Raw genomic sequence first — 16,415 nt, forward strand, 5'->3', positions numbered from 1 at the left:
TGTGTGGAGGTGTGGGTGTGGAGGTGTGGGTGTGGAGGTGTGTGTGTGTGTGGAGGTGTGTGGAGATGTGTGTGGAAGTGTGTGTGTGTGTGGAGGTGTGTGTGTGGAGGTGTGGGTGTGGAGGTGTGGGTGTGGAGGTGTGTGTGTGTGTGGAGGTGTGTGGAGATGTGTGTGGAAGTGTGTGTGTGTGTGGAGGTGTGTGTGTGGAGGTGTGGGTGTGGAGGTGTGGGTGTGGAGGTGTGTGTGTGTGTGGAGGTGTGTGGAGATGTGTGTGGAAGTGTGTGTGTGTGTGGAGGTGTGTGTGTGGAGGTGTGGGTGTGGAGGTGTGGGTGTGGAGGTGTGTGTGTGTGTGGAGGTGTGTGGAGATGTGTGTGGAAGTGTGTGTGTGTGTGGAGGTGTGTGTGTGGAGGTGTGGGTGTGGAGGTGTGGGTGTGGAGGTGTGTGTGTGTGTGGAGGTGTGTGGAGATGTGTGTGGAAGTGTGTGTGTGTGTGGAGGTGTGTGTGTGGAGGTGTGGGTGTGGAGGTGTGGGTGTGGAGGTGTGTGTGTGTGTGGAGGTGTGTGGAGATGTGTGTGGAAGTGTGTGTGTGTGTGGAGGTGTGTGTGTGGAGGTGTGGGTGTGGAGGTGTGGGTGTGGAGGTGTGTGTGTGTGTGGAGGTGTGTGGAGATGTGTGTGGAAGTGTGTGTGTGTGTGGAGGTGTGTGTGTGGAGGTGTGGGTGTGGAGGTGTGGGTGTGGAGGTGTGTGTGTGTGTGGAGGTGTGTGGAGATGTGTGTGGAAGTGTGTGTGTGTGTGGAGGTGTGTGTGTGGAGGTGTGGGTGTGGAGGTGTGGGTGTGGAGGTGTGTGTGTGTGTGGAGGTGTGTGTGTGGAGGTGTGTGTGTGTGGAGGTGTGTGGAAGGGGCAGGTTCCCAGAGATGGATCCTGTGGGCCCCGCTCACTCTGGCTGCCTCTGACCGGCAGGGGCGGAAACATGGGCTGCTGTGGCAGGTGGGAGCACAGGGACGGGGATCGGCGGGAGCCACTGTCATCACCCTGCTTCGCGGCAGCTCTTTATCTGAGCGTCACGTTCAGTTGCTGGGACTGATGGAGTGAAGGGAAGTTTGCTTTTCCGCAGGACGCCTTTGATGATGTGGTGAAGTATTTTGGAGAAAACCCCAAGACGACGCCGCCCTCTGTCTTCTTCCCTGTGTTTGTCCGGTTTGTGAAGGCCTACAAGGTAACCGGGAGCAGGTGCCTGGCCTTGTGTCCCAGGCGGGCGCCCTCCAGAGCCGCCCTGGTCTCAGCGGCTGTTTGGGCAGCAGTCTCCGGCTGGGGAGGCCGTGTTCCTGGGGCCGCGGCCCATCAGGCTCCCGGTGTCCTCCCAGCCAGCCAGGCTCAGCCTGAAAACACAGCATGGCTGCTCCTTGGGGCAAGCGAGATGCTCCACCACCGTGGCTGCCTCGTTGACCTTTCACCCTCACAGGCATGTTAAAGGGCTTAGAAAACCCAGGCCTCCCCCAGGGGACTGAGCCCTGGCCTGTGGCCAAGGTCAGGAATCGCCTGCCCGTGGGTCCTGCCCAGGCTTCCGGCGTCCAGACCAGCATTTCTCTGTGCGCTGAGGGGTGGCGCTCGGGAGGGCGGTTGCTCTGCTTCTTCATGTGGACGAACAGTGGCCGGCCCTTTAAATGGGAGGCTCTCTTTGACCGAACCCAGGCTCTCGTCTTGAAAAAGCCTATGACCCAAAGGGGCCTGTGTCAGGAGAATTTGTCCCTGGAGCTAGAGTGACAAGGAGGGCGTTAGGGGATTGCAGTGCCGCGGGAGACCCTGCATCCCGTGTTCTCCAGGCTGGTCTGCGTATACATACCCTTGGTAGTGTTGGCGGAGGCAGGAGGGAGTGTGGCTGTGAAGGGAGGGGGGACGTGTCAGGATACCTTTCTGAGAAATATCCTATTGGAAGTAGTAGGTCACTTCCGCAGCCCCAAGAGGCTGCTGGCTTTGGAGAACCATCCTGGGGCCTTTTACCGAGACTCAAAGATCCCAGTCTGTAGGGATCTCTTCTCAGCGTGGCCTCGTGTCGCGGTGACATTACGAGCTGTGTGCAGATGGAGAATGCCCTTGGAAGTGAGGATGACCCAAGCCCAGCACTAAGTCCTTGTGCAGGCCGCAGAGCCACGCGCCCTGAGGTCGCTGTCAGCGGCTGCTGACTGGTGCCGGGGCCAGGTGGCTCCCCTCATGTGCTGGGGCCACCTTTTTTCCTACAGAAGAAGTTATAAGCCTGAGGTCTAAAGAGAAAATATGCTGGGGACACGTGTAGAGCAGAGGAAAAGGAGAAGCTGCTCTTGGCGGGGGGGGCGGGGGGTGCCACAGGCCATGCCTGTCGGGGTGCCCCATCCACAGCACTTCGCCCTGGGGTCCTGTCAGCTGGCGCCACCGGACACTCGTCAGGCAGTGACGTCATAGGATGTGTTACCTGCCCTGGATGTCGCTTAACAACCTGCCAGCCTGACCCAGACCCGGGTGTTGTGTGTGGGGAGTGGGGTTGTAGGTTGTCATCCCTCCTTTCCCTTCTCAAGTTCCATCAACATGAAACTTAAGAGGCATCAAGCCCTGGCTGGTTTGGCTCGGAGGATAGAGCGTCGGCCTGCAGACTGAAGGGTCCCGGGTTCGATTCCGGTCAAGGGCACATGCCTGGGTTGCAGGCTCGATCCCCAGTAGGGGGCATGCAAGAGGCAGCCAATCAATGATTCTCTATCATCCTGGATGTTTCTATCTCCCTTTCCCTTCCTCTTTGAAATCAATAAAATATATATTTTTTTAAAAAAAAAGAGGCATCAAATGTAAACTTTCCTCTGATACCAGCTGGATTGGAGGAAGTGTGTGTATCTGTGAGCTGACACTCAGCCTCAGTTAGATGACTTACCCAGTTCCCAGCTGTTAGGAGTCTCATTAGGGAGGCTGACTTCAGAAGAGAGGATGCGGGAGGGCTGAGTTGACATGAGCCTGTTTTATTTCTTGTCCTAAATCGATCGGACTAGTGACTCTGCCTCCCTTGGGAAGGAGCGAGCTGTGGGCAGAACCTAAGAGTGTCACTGGGTGAGGCCCCTGGAGGAGACGCAAGGAAAGGAATGGAGGTCTCCCCCTGACAGTGGGATCCGGAAAGGACTCTGGATGGGGTAACTTTGAGCTACTCGATTTTGAAGAGGTGTCATAGAGACACAGGGAAACCCCAAGCCCGTGTTACGTACAGGCACCAAATGTAGATCTGACCCTTCTTCGCTTACTCTAATTCCTGGCTCACCGAGGATTCTCTCAGAATGACTTTTTAGACTCTTGACTGCTGTCATTTCCACTGACGTGTCCTTGATTCTTTTGACTTGATCCAGCAAGCGGAGGAGGAGAACGAGCTGAGGAAGAAGCAGGAACAGGCGCTCATGGAGAAGCTCCTGGAGCAGGAAGCTCTGCTGGAGCAGCAGGACCCAAAGGTGAGGGTGCCTGGCCCTGCCCTGGAGGCTCCTGGGGCGAGCATAAGAGACGGGCAGCAAGCCAGGCTTGCCCAAGACCCTTGCCGCTTCCTCCTAGGGCCCCGCAACTCGGCAACTGGACATTTGCCCATTCATTACTTTGTTCAGCAAAAACTTGAGTGAGGCTAAGAGCATGTTTGCGTAGCATTCCTGTTTACAGAGATCTGGGACGCAAAGCTTAGCTCGTATACACTACAGAGAGGCCGTGTCGGATGATTGCACTGCTTGTGTCCAGGGAAGGCTTCATGGGGATGCCACTAGTGCTGGCCTTGCTGGCTGTGGGGCTTTGCCAGGAAGAATGGGGTTGGGGGGTTTTCCGTGAAGGGAAGCATCGTAGGTAAAGATCATAAAAGGCCGCAGGTCAAAGCGTTCTTCATCTTGATCCTCTGCAGCCAAGTTTAAGAAGTCAGTGGTTCTCACCATAGGACCCAACCTTCCCATTGCCGCCGGCTGGACTTTTGTGTTCCTCAGTGAGTTTGTTTTCTTCCCAGAAGCTTTCTGTGTTCCTCAGGTTGAGCACAATGTGGGCTGGTGCTGCTTGTGTGTTTGGTGGAGGCTCAGACACATTTTGGATTTTCTCCAACCTCCGATGGGTGCTGGTCCCACTAATCTCTGCCTTGCTTCTTTCTTCTCAGTCTCCTTCTCACAAATCAAAGAGGCAGCAGCAAGAATTAATTGCGGAATTAAGAAGGCGGCAAGTTAAAGATAACAGACATGTGTACGAAGGGAAGGATGGTGCCATTGAAGATATTATCACAGGTAAAGGATACTTCCTCGTGGCGGCCCGTGGAGATCCCGCTGGCCTCACCGTGCCGGCCGCTTGCAGATTTCGCTGCTGCTTGTCCAGGGTTTCCAGTTCTTCAGTGACTTTAATCAGACCCAGAATTGTGCAGAGACTCTGCTAGTGTTTGAAGTATATTATAGTAGCCCGTGTACTGCCTGTCAGAGAAGCCCACAAGCTCTCTGAAAAATATCATTTCTCAATATCATTGGGGGGAAATCTGATTTCTCAATATCATTGGGGGGGAAATCTGATTTCTCAATATCATTGGGGGGGAAATCTGATTTCTCAATATCATTGGGGGGGAAATCTGATTTCTCAATATCATTGGAACCCTTTAGATTTCACCAGGGCTCCTTCTCCTAACGGTTTTCCATTGTCTTCCATTTTCCCGTGCTCCATTTCCTTCCTCTCGGCCACTCCTTCCCTGATTGATAAAGGCTATGGCAAGACCCATTCGAGGTCTGTACTAACACTAACCACAGTCATTGCAGATGTCTCCAACTTGCTCTGTAACAGCCTCTCCACTCCTTCCAGGGAACTGAAGACAAGCGTGAATCCGGGGCTGGTGCTTCCATTCAGAAGGGCCAGTGGGCTTCCAGCCCAGGGCTGGGGAAGGGCTCCTTGTCAGCCAAGAACGGTGCCTGACCCAGCTTGGTTCTTGCTGATTAAGTCGTAGCCTAATGCTCTCTGCTGGAACCAATTCTGTAGAGTTTCTGCCTTCCCTCTCAGCAGATCAGACAGCAATTTGGGCCACTGGCTTGTGGCCATGGCTGGAAGTGACGTCTCTTTCATGTCTGTTGCATGTGGACCCTATTTATCAGCTTCCAAGATGCTTAAACTTTTTATTGTGAGAAATATTTTAAATATGAAAAAGTGTGGAGAATGTATGATGCGTTCTCATGTACCCACCACCCATTTACAATTTTTAGCTCAGGACCAGCCAGTCTTATTACATGCCTGCTTCTACCTACTCCCCATCCCCAACCTCTGGGATTATTGTGAGGCAATTCCAGGACAAACAGTTTCATGTGGAAATATTTCAGTATGAACCTTCGAAAGATAAGGACTCTTTAATAAAGCAAACATGCCCACAGCTCCATTACCAGACACCTCCTCAACTATTCCTTGATATAAAATATCTAGTCATTATTCATATTTCCCCAACTGTCCTAGTTTTTACAAACTCTTAGACTTTTTTAATTCTTCCACTTTTGACGTCTCATCTCTTGTTAAAGCTTAGTCAGCATTGTAAATAAGGATCCCAAACTGCGGAAACCACAAATTTTTCCACCCGCTCAGACCCAAGGCAATAAAATGCTAAAACGGAAGTCAACAAGGAGTCCCTTGCCCAGAGTTAAACGCAGAGTAAGTTCTGAGAGGCTGGCGAAGGTGCCGTGTCTGAACACGGTACAGACGTATTCTGTGCGTACCTGCCTGCCGGTACCTCAGGTTCCCCCTGCAGGGGTCTGTGGCTGCTCCCAGATAAAGCCCCTGTGGTTTAGCGTCTCTCCTGAGGGAGAAGCTCTGCTCTGAGCAGGACCAGGAACGGACCTCCTCGGGTAAACGCCTCCGGCCCTCAGTGCTGCCGGATTAACCTGTTACAGAGAAGCATCCAGCCTTGCACATTGAGAACTTGGGTTCCTTTTCATTAGTCTGTTCTCCATCTCAGTGACACCTGGCTTGTAAACTGAGCAAAACGTATAGTTTTTATTCGCCTGACCTAATCATTGATCTGCCGTGGGAGGGGACAGTGCGTATCTGCCTATGGAGCGTTCCTTACTGTCCTCGGGAGGGTTTCCATTTTGTAACCCACGACCCAGCCCAGAGTGAGTAACTTAGATTTGATGAGCTCACTTGGGTATGTTGCTGCCGTCCCCCTTTCCTTCCTCCCCCCGCCCTCCCTGGGTATGATTAACAAAGCACTAACTGTGTACTAATGCGATAGATCTTGGCTTCTTACTCTCTTCTGTTTGTCCTGTTTGGCTGTCGTTTTCGATGCAGTGCTGAAGACTGTGCCCTTTACTGCTCGCACCGCCAAGCGTGGCTCTCGGTTTTTCTGCGAACCTGTTCTCACTGAGGAATACCATTACTAAACTATTACTCTTTCTCACCTGATGCTCTGAAAAAGGTTGCTACAGATTTTTTTTACCTATCACCCTTGTATGTCTGTCTGTCCGTACCAGCATGGAACTGCCATCTCCACGTGTTGTGTCGTATGTCGTCTTCATGCTGCACGGTTTTGCATTTCAGCCGTAACTGCTTTCTCACTGCCACTCTCAATACATCTGAATCCACATTGCTGTGACAGTCTGGGTGTGCGTGAGTTGAATGAATAGAATTGCTTGCAGAAATTTTCAGAAAAGTAGTAAATAGAGCACTCCTTTGAGAATCAGGATTGGGTCCCACTAGGTTGCTTATTAAGATTTTTGGACTAATATATTTGAACAAAAACTAATCGTCATTAATAATAATAGCTACTATACCTAACATTTATTGAGTGCGCACTGTGTTCTAACAGGTTTACAGATATTAAACCAGCCTTTATTTTGTACTCGTTTCCCATGCTTTGATTGTATACAGCAAGCATGTCAAACTCAAAGGCTAACCACAGGCCAAATAAACGAGGCATGCGGCCCTCGAATTTGACATGCTTGGTATATAGGCACTCAGAATGCAAAGTGCTCTAACTTGCAAAATGATTTTCAGAAGGAACTGTGAACTATGCACAGCTGTAAACTTGGCCTTAAGGGTTTTATGCATGATAGTCATCATCCACAGTGTCATAGGGAACATGGTACGAGCTTAACCCAGAGAGGCCTTTGACCTAGAAGCCTGTATAAGCTGACATAAGGCAATCCATAGCTTTATACCCACCCCTCTTCCCTCTGAGTTCAGTAATCAGCAGTTCCGTGTTGCAGTAAGGCTGAGGCAGGAGGTGAAAACCAAGGCTCAGGAGCCCCTCACTGTCTCATCTTGTTCATGCGACTTCACTATGTTCCATGTCAAACCAGGGCATTTCTTCTGTGATGAGATTATATCTGGGCCTGCTTCTTTGGTCAGGATGGTGGCACCAGAAATAGCAATTACCTATCATCGGAAAATGCCACTGAATTAAAAAAAAAGAGAAAGATAAAGTATTCCCAAGAAGTCACGGCCTGGGTATAGATCCCGATGCCTGGATAAGGAACAAACTTCTCTGCAGTGCCCGGCTGACTAGAGAAGAGACTAGGGCTGCACACAGTCTCATTGGCCATTGCTGTGGTTGGACTCCTGTGCCGACATTGACGTGGAACTGCTGCGTGTTTATTTTGTGGCATGAACTCCTCTGTAATCACCTTATGTGTATGTTCCTCTGTCTCTGAAGATGTGAAAGGATGTGGTGTGTGGTTCCTGCTCTGAGTGTACTTACCCACCAGTGCTTATTAACAAGGCTAGAAACTGTTACCTCCTTGGCTATTGTTGACAGTCAGTGTTGCTGTTGGACTGTCATTCTGGAGCCAGACTTCAAAGCAGCTTGGATCTGGGTGGTCAGCGACCCGGATGGGAAGAACGCTCATCTTCTCCCGTTTTATCTAACAACCTCTTGTAGTGATGGCCTCCCACCCTCACCCTCTGTTGGCTGACATGCCCGGGAATGTGAAGCACTAAGTTGAATTGCTTTTCATTTTCATCCCATTTTTATTTAACCATCATTTTGTGTTTTTGTTTTTTTTTCTGTTTAGCTTTAAAGAAGAATAATATCACTAAATTTCCAAATGTTCACTCGAGGGTAAGGATTTCTTCTAGCACACCGGTGGTGGAGGATACACAGAGCTGGCAAGCATCACTTTTTACTTAGCTTCCTCCTCTCTCTGTATGCAGATCAGTGGTTTCAATCTATGGCCCAGGGTAATACTGGTGAGAGTCTACCAGGGAGGTCTTTGTACCTCACTATCAATGATGTGAGGCCAGGCCTCTCTGTTGGACTCTTTCTGGCCTGCTTCCGTATTCTCACATATGATGGCTTGGGCAAGGGTTTTTGCTGATTATTGATTGCTTTGGGTGGTAGGCTGTCCCTTACCCCCTTCTTAGCCTTTGAGTTATTCAGTTAACTCCATTTTTATCTGAAGAAATCGAGAGCCAGTCCTGGCCAGAGAACACGATCTGTAGCCTTTGGAGAAGGATTAGGATCTTTAAAATTAATTGTTCGGAGGGCTTAGGAATCAGAGAGGCAGGTCCCTGTGTGCCCTTAGCCAGAAGTGGGATTCTAGCCTTCCTACCACTCTGTGCCAGGAAGCAGTCTCCGGAGGATCAGGGTATGCAAACCTGTGCTTTGCTTGCACTTAGGAGTAGGGCAGGGTCACAAAGCCCAACAAGCCCAGAGCTGGTGGGCACTGTGCGGAAGGAGGGCACCGTCTTGCACTCGGCTCCAGCTTGTGTTTGCCTGCTGAGAGTTTGGGCCCAGTATTGCCAGATCCTCCAGTTTTCCAACCGAAGTCAGAAACCTTGACTTTTATGTCAATTACCAGTTTAAATATCAGGCAACTGTACTTAAAAATGTAAGTCAAAGTCAAACATCCTATTGTTTTTGTGTTTCCCCTTCTAAAGGTAGAATGTTCCCTAACAGAAATAAAAAGTACTAAATTAATAAAAGGGAAATGTATAAGCAAAACAAGGGGAAGAAGTATGAAGCCTGCTTTATTTTTCCCTATATCCTGACTCCATCAAAAGGAAAGCATGCTTCATACTTATTACTCAAATAAAATTCCTCTTGTTCATCTCACGTTATCCCTCCAGAGCAATGCCTGCTTGAACTAACATGCAACGAGGCATTTTTAAAATAATAGGCATTCCATTCTGCTATGCATTTGCAATACAAATTGGAGAATGCAGGAGGGCCCATATAACTTCTCTGCTGTAATGAAAAACCAAAAATATTGGTGGCAGGAAAGAATGTTCAGGAATAGAATATTATTTTGATTGAATGATTACTTTTATTTAGTAGTTAAATTGAGCATTGTTTCTAATTCACAAAATAAAAAACTGACCCCAGCTAATAATAGAATTTAAAAAGTGGAATCTGTGTCTGCGAACTAATTATAGTTCTTCCTTGATTAAAATTGGGATAAGATAGGACAGGACAATCGGTTTTATTAGTTTTGCAGTTTAGATTCATTATTGTTTATATTTAGGTTTCCAGAAAGAAAGAAAGAAACACCTAAGCCATAGCGATTTCCAGTTGAGGAAATGTTTCAAAGTAAGACTTCAGCTAGACCCTCTGGCCAGTGACAAAAGCACTCTTCCTCTATTCCCTAAAAGTACCAGAATCCCACCAGTATTACATCATGTTTTGACTGTAAATACAGAGGGCAAAGTTCATGTGTTTGGCTCAGATATTCTGTGGGTTTGCAGGGCCCATTAGCTGACTCTTCTACACAAGCTGCTTTGATTGGCTGCCAGCTGGCCTTGTCTTGCTTAGAAGCACAATATTAAAGGTTGCAATTCTCTCACTGATGCTCTCCTCTTTACAGATCTTAGAAACCAACCATACAGACGAGCCGATGCGGTGAGGAGAAGTGTCAGGCGGCGCTTTGATGATCAGAACTTGCGTTCTGTTAATGGTGCCGAAATAACCCTGTGAACCTGAGACCTGACTGAATGAATAGAGGGTGTGCGTGAAAGAAGCTGTCCACATGAACTTTATGTGCCGCCATTTAACTGCAGCCTTGAACATAGATGAAGTATTCTAAGGGCTCAGATTTAGCAAACATAGGAATTTTAAAATGATGGGCCCTCCTTTCAACCTTTGTTAACAAGTGCCTAAAAGTGGAAGTACCTGCTCAGATTAATCAAAGCAATAGGATTGGATTTGATTAGGTATCTTTTTACACCAGTATGTTACTCAATTTTTTAATCAAATTGTAAATTTCCTATTAACGTGTATTACCTGCCATTGTGAATGTCCCGGGATGGCCCACCCTGGTTTCCTACGAAGTTGTAAATAAGATGGATGCCTCTGTGGTGGGCTCCTTTGTTGAGATGTCTTTTAAGGAATTTTGTGTTTCAGTCATACCCACCAACTTTGTATTTTTAAGGGCTTGCAACATGGAAGGAGGAGGGAAAAGTCTCATGATAAACTTGTGTCCAAAACCAAGCCCTAGCAAAGTTCAGATAGATTGCAATTCTAGTAGCTCAGGAGGATACTCAGCGGTCTCCTTTCACAGTCTACTACCCCGTGCTAGTGTATCGTGCCCTCCCTGGGAGAGTCCCCGTATGAATGCAAGGATATGATGGCATACAAATGTTGCACAGTACTGTGTTCTTCAGCTAGGGGCAGCTTTGAAAAGATAATGCAATATATTTATTAATTAGCACTAAAATTAACATCTCAGTAATCAGTATTATGATTTCTGAGGATCATTATGGGTCAAAACTAAGAGAAATCAGTGCCTTGCTAGCCAGGAATAAGTTCACTAGTTCTATCAACAGTGCTCAAGATTACTTCTGCTGGCGGAGAAGTGTTAGTCACCCAGCCTTACTCTCCTCTGACAATCGGTTGGCTCCCCCGCCGCCCTTCTTCCTTTTGTAAGTCGGAGAAGATATATTTGGCATCATATATCAAAGCGAAAAACTTTGTATTTCCCAGATTACTTTATGAGGAATTGAATATTCATGTTGGGATAAAGCTTAAATGATATATAATGGGACTAAATGGCCAACTAAGCCACTGTTACTTTTCCTTCCTCTGGCAGGGCACTCGATCCATTCCAAAGTCAAAAACTGGACTGAAGCTAATTTGTACTTTTCATAATATACATTCTGCTTCTGGCTTACCTTCTTGGTACATCACATCAGTATATTAATTGTAAAGTTTATTGTATAGTATTTAACCACTGAATTTCTTATTTTATGTTGTGCTTATGTGAACTCCTTGGTGAAGGTCCAATTTTCCTTGGATAATGTGTAGTTATATATGATCTCTTTTTAAATGTACAGATATTTTGCTATAAAATTGGTGCAGTTTTTTATGGTTTTTACACTTAATTCCCACCTAAGCCTCTGGGTAATATTGTAAATATTGTTTAAAAATGCATCGGCCTATGCTATACAATCTGAAGGTTATTTTAACTTATAGTTTTTTTAATATATATATTTAACTACAAGGACAGTTTAGAGATCAGTTATCACATTTCACTTTAGCATACCTATTTACAGAAAGATTGCTTTTAAACAGCCACCTGCCAGCAAATTTTCATAAATGTGTACTTTAAAAAGAACATGCCAAGATTTTGTTTTTCTGTTGACTCAACATTAATTTTGACAATACCATGAGACACACAATACAAATTGGTCCTTTACCACAAGCAGCTGTTTCCCAAAGCTCAATGCTGACGAGCATATTAAACTCGCTACTATTTATTAATCTCCAAGTAGACAATAATGTTGGCATGTTCTTTTCTGTTTGTCTATTAATAGGCCTGCTTCTTAGCAATATTAGAAATGTTTTATAAAAGCAGTTCATGTTACTTTTCTGGTCTTTTCATGGCATATGAGCAAATAAAACTATTTACACCACTATCCTGTAACATGTTGTCGTCTTTCAATGGTATATTTTAGGGGTTTTGCCAGTTATCTTCTAGAAAAGGTATGTCTTGGTGCTTAAACTCAGAATCTAACTGTATTCGGTAAATTTAGTAAAATCCCTTCCTGTACACTCTTGAGCACTTGCTGTACGGGACAAAGTAACCACTTAGATTTGGGTAGTGAGGGATACAGTTCCCAAATCATACTTATTCTTTCCAGTTATCATTGTAAAGTTTAATTTATTGTTTTTAGCATATTCTTCTTAGGGAAGCAAGGAAATGTAGTATTTCAGGAAACTGTGTAAGTGGCTTGAAAATACTTCAGAGGGCTGTAAATTAATCACTTAAGAAACTGTTGTTATATTAAGTCTTTGTTCCCAACTCAGTGCCCTTTCTCTTGTACCAATATAGCTGAAACCTCACTTTAAAAAGCGGAGGGGTTTTGTTTGTTTTGTTGCAGGGCAAAGTGCTTCATGGTAAAAGAAATAAAGTCAGTATTGCACAAATTCAGGTCTTCAAACTCAAACTTCAGCAGTAAGTTCAAATGAGGCCAGATAGGGCTAGGTTTAAGGGCACTGATGCACCAGTAGCATCCATTTTGTAAGATGTTTACCAATGACCCAGAACTAAATCCCCTAGTTCCCACTCTCAAATCGCTAAACTCTAAGTCCTAATCCATTAAATTCACTGCAGTGAGTGTTCAGTGACCCTGCTGACTCAGCTGTGCTCTGCAAAGGGGGGTGACATCCACCATGGGATCTGCTGGGTCAGCACAGAATTTTACAGAACTACCTACTTGGGTACTGAAAATTATGCTTTTATAATATTGGATTTATAATTCACACATGTATTGATTTTAATATTTGATAACTCTTCTTAGCCTTATACTTATTTCCTAAATTATATCAGAAATGCCTGCAAAGATGAATCTACTATCATCCCAGTTCATAAAAAAGGATTAATATATTAGTTTCCCATTTCTTTTAAACCTAATACCCCATCTATTTCCAAGAAAAAATTTGAAGCAAAAACAAATGCATTATGAAATATTAATATACTTTTTTTGATCTTTTTATAGAGAAAAGCAGGTATTACACCGAGGAAACAGAATGTGGGCATCTAGCATCTCACAGCACAGAACTGCTGCATGAGGGGTGCTTAAAGGTAAAAGTTGACACAAAAACAACTTATTTAGTAAAAGATGTCATTGTTTTCTAATAAATTATATTTATTTACAAAAGGTCTAATTTTATATAACTGAAATTCTTTACATCAGAACAATATAGAAACAGAAAACCTGATAATTACAAACACAGAACATAGAAACCTTGTTCCCCTATTACTCACCTTTCAGAACAAGTCTTCGGTTTAGTTGTAGAGGTAAGCAAAAGACCAATACCTACCAAAAAGTTTGCAGGCATAACCAAAGGAAAAGATGTTTATAAATAGCACATTTAGATACCCCAAGGAACAGCATAAAAGGGCATCAAGAAATGGCTTAATTTTAAAAAAATAAAAAGAAGTGGCTTAGTCTGAATCTGATCTGGTTAGGCAGTCATTCTGTTTCATAGTCTATGATCGAAAATGGGTGGGGGGAGTTTAGCTAGCTGCCCTGAAATGCAAACATCAACCTTACACCTAGCACAAATGCCATTAAATTAAGTCAGTTATCAATCACTAACAATGAGATGTCTTTGAACTAGATCCTGCTGAGTCACAAAAGCAGTTTTTATATAGCAAGTTTAAAAAGATTGCAGTTACGGAATTTAGGTCAGGTAGATAAGTGAAATAAAATGGAGGGCTGGGGGAATGTGAGAGTAACAGGAGCAAAATCTTCTCACTTCCCACCTCACCATTGTCAGCTCCAATAACATTGAATACCTGTCATGTCACCATTATTCACTCCTTTGTCAAAAATAGCCTGAAAATATTAGTTCTCAGCTTGTAATTTAAATAGGAAGTTTGCTATTGTATCTCTTAGGGTTTTAAAGACCAAGTGATCTAGCTAAATGTTAATTCTTCAAATAAATTATACTTTTGAACTTCTATTATATAACATTAACTTATGAATAATTACAAAGGCAAGTTTCAAATCATTACAGGGGAAGATTTCCTTACTCAAAAATCACATGGAAGCTCTATGTTCTGACAAGCTTTTGAACTTTTCTGAAGTAATGGTTAAGGTACAGTCACTAAAACTCATGTTCAGTGCACTTCAGTTGTGTATGTGGCTTTAGTCATGGGTTAGTGTGGTTTATTGCAAAGATGCTTTTTCAAGCCCTTTAATACAGATGGTAGGTACCATGTATGCTGGCTGAGTACATCTGTCAACTAATATGTTACATTCATTCAATAGATGCCTACTATGTGCCAGGCACTGTGCTAATCAACAGAATACAGCAGTGAATAAAACTTAAATAGGAACTAGACCACCCCTGAAGTCAAAACAATTGAAAACTTAGAGCAAGGTAAGCATTAATAAGGGAAGTAAGAATTACTAGACTGGTATTCAAAACCATAGAATGAGATAAGCCTATTATTACAAGCCTATTCCAACAGTTCCATGAAAATCATTCATGATGTTACTTTGTTTCCTTTATGTGAAATCAATGCAGTTTTACCTAGAGAATGTAAAAGACTTAAAATTCTACATCATACTGAGAGAGATACATCCCTAAGGGAAAAGTCTCAAATTTAAGATATTAGGAATTAATGTGCTTTGCCTCATTTTGCTTTTAGAAATGTTTTAGTTATTAACTTTTATAAATCACACAATATACTTAAATATCCTATAAACTTTAAAAACAGCATTCATTACTCTTCTCTGGGTATTATTTGATAAGAAACCATTCTCCTAAATAACATCTTGGTTAAAAAAAAAATCTTCACATAAAAGGGGCTCCCTCTTTTTTGATGCAAAAATTAAAGTGGCTACCTAGTCAACACTCAATTGACCATACCAGAAGCATCTAAAGCTAATGCTTTTTACAAAGCCCTTTGGTAACCGGATGAAAACTGGACCTTCTTTCCAGAAATAATGTACACAAATGTTTCAGGAGATTTTAGTCTCTTCACTATGAATTAAGACTGCCTTACTCTATCTAGGCCAGAGGGGAGAAAGTCCGGCCCGAAGGCCTCATAAGGCCTATAAAATCATTTGGTCTGGCCCTGCCAAGGCATTAGGGGTGAGCTAATTAAATGTTTGGCCAAATATAGCAGGCTAATTTTTAAGTTGATAATTTTGTATGGACCTCATATGATGTTATAAATATTCAAATGTCCTTGGCAGGAAAAAGGTTCCCCACCCATGATCTAGGCCAATGGTCGGCAAACTCATTAGTCAGCAGAGCCAAATATCAACAGTACGATTGAAATTTCTTTAGAGAGCCAAATTTTTTTAACCTTAAACTATATAGGTAGGTACATTGTTATTAACTTAATTAGGGTACTCCTAAGGCTTAGGAAGAGCCACACTCAAGGGGCCAAAAAGCCGCATGTGGCTTGCAAGCCGCAGTTTGCCGACCACGGATGTAGGCCAATCCTTTTCATTTTATAGTATTATGAGGTCCAATTAGCAAAGTTATAACATGTTGATCATTTTCAGGTTTACTGGGAGGGATAAAAAGTATTTTTATTGTTGAAAAACATGAATAACCTATATGCTGAAGCTACTTTTGGGTAATAAAAAAACATCATCACTATTCTTAAAAAAAATGTGGGACTTTTTTTATTTGAAAATAATTTAAAAACGCTTGGGAAAAGTACAATGAATTCTTCATCCTTGATTGATTCAATTAACTTTTCACATAAATTCAATTTTCCCACATAGGGATTATAGACTGGGAGAAAATAAAAACATCAAATATTTGAAGTTCCTATTCTGACTATAAGTATATTAAATGTATTAGGGAATTTAATCCAATAATTCATTAATATTAATTATGAGGGAAGATGAACCCTCAACATTTGCCTTACTGAGAATTAAAAATATACATTCCCCTTATTTGAAAAGAAAAATGCTTTCCTGCTTGAACACATTTGTTCAAACCCTACTCAAACTGTTTCAACATCAAGTCTAACTGCAAGATATTTCAGCTTTTACAACCTCTATCTTTATTCTAACTGGTTAAAAACATTCACAGAACTCTAGCTTTAACAAAATCTTCCCATCATCTGTGCTTTCAGACTGGACAATATCTTTCTAGCAACTAAATCTCTTTTGATGGGATAATCAAAGGGTAGTAGACAAGGATTTTACTCACTTTAATAGCATCTTTTTAACGAGGATGTTGTATTTAGAGATGTAATTTGTTCACTAGTTTTGTTTTTAGGTTAAATAATTTTCATGGGTGAACTATAGGGAAACGTGAATTTGTATTGTCTTATAGGGATTTGAGGTTGTGACAGACAGAAGTGCAGAAATTTATTTTGAGGACATGCTAAAACACATCAATAGCTTTTTATTTAAATAGAAAAATCAAAACTTTAAAGTTGTACTTAAAAATCATTCATAGAATTAAAACATTTTACAGATTCTAAATTCTCTTGTGAAACATCACTAGTATTTCTGC

At 43.6% G+C, this 16,415-nt stretch overlaps 1 protein-coding gene across 1 annotated transcript in view; it reads left to right on the forward strand.

Moving 5' to 3' along the window:
- The window catches only part of FMNL2 (formin-like 2), a 264,681-nt gene extending 252,842 nt beyond the window's left edge, over window positions 1–11,839 (forward strand). Inside the window, exons 23-26 of the mRNA XM_014534048.1 lie at window positions 1,113–1,214; window positions 3,361–3,459; window positions 4,134–4,257; window positions 9,793–11,839. Coding sequence (XP_014389534.1) covers window positions 1,113–1,214; window positions 3,361–3,459; window positions 4,134–4,257; window positions 9,793–9,902 — 435 coding nt within the window. The 3' untranslated portion in view covers window positions 9,903–11,839. The remainder of the gene's footprint in view (window positions 1–1,112; window positions 1,215–3,360; window positions 3,460–4,133; window positions 4,258–9,792) is intronic.
- Window positions 11,840–16,415: the final 4,576 nt, after the last annotated feature.

Source organism: Myotis brandtii, unplaced genomic scaffold (genome assembly GCF_000412655.1).
Source record: "Myotis brandtii unplaced genomic scaffold, ASM41265v1 scaffold125, whole genome shotgun sequence".
Classification (NCBI taxonomy): Eukaryota; Metazoa; Chordata; class Mammalia; order Chiroptera; family Vespertilionidae; genus Myotis; species Myotis brandtii.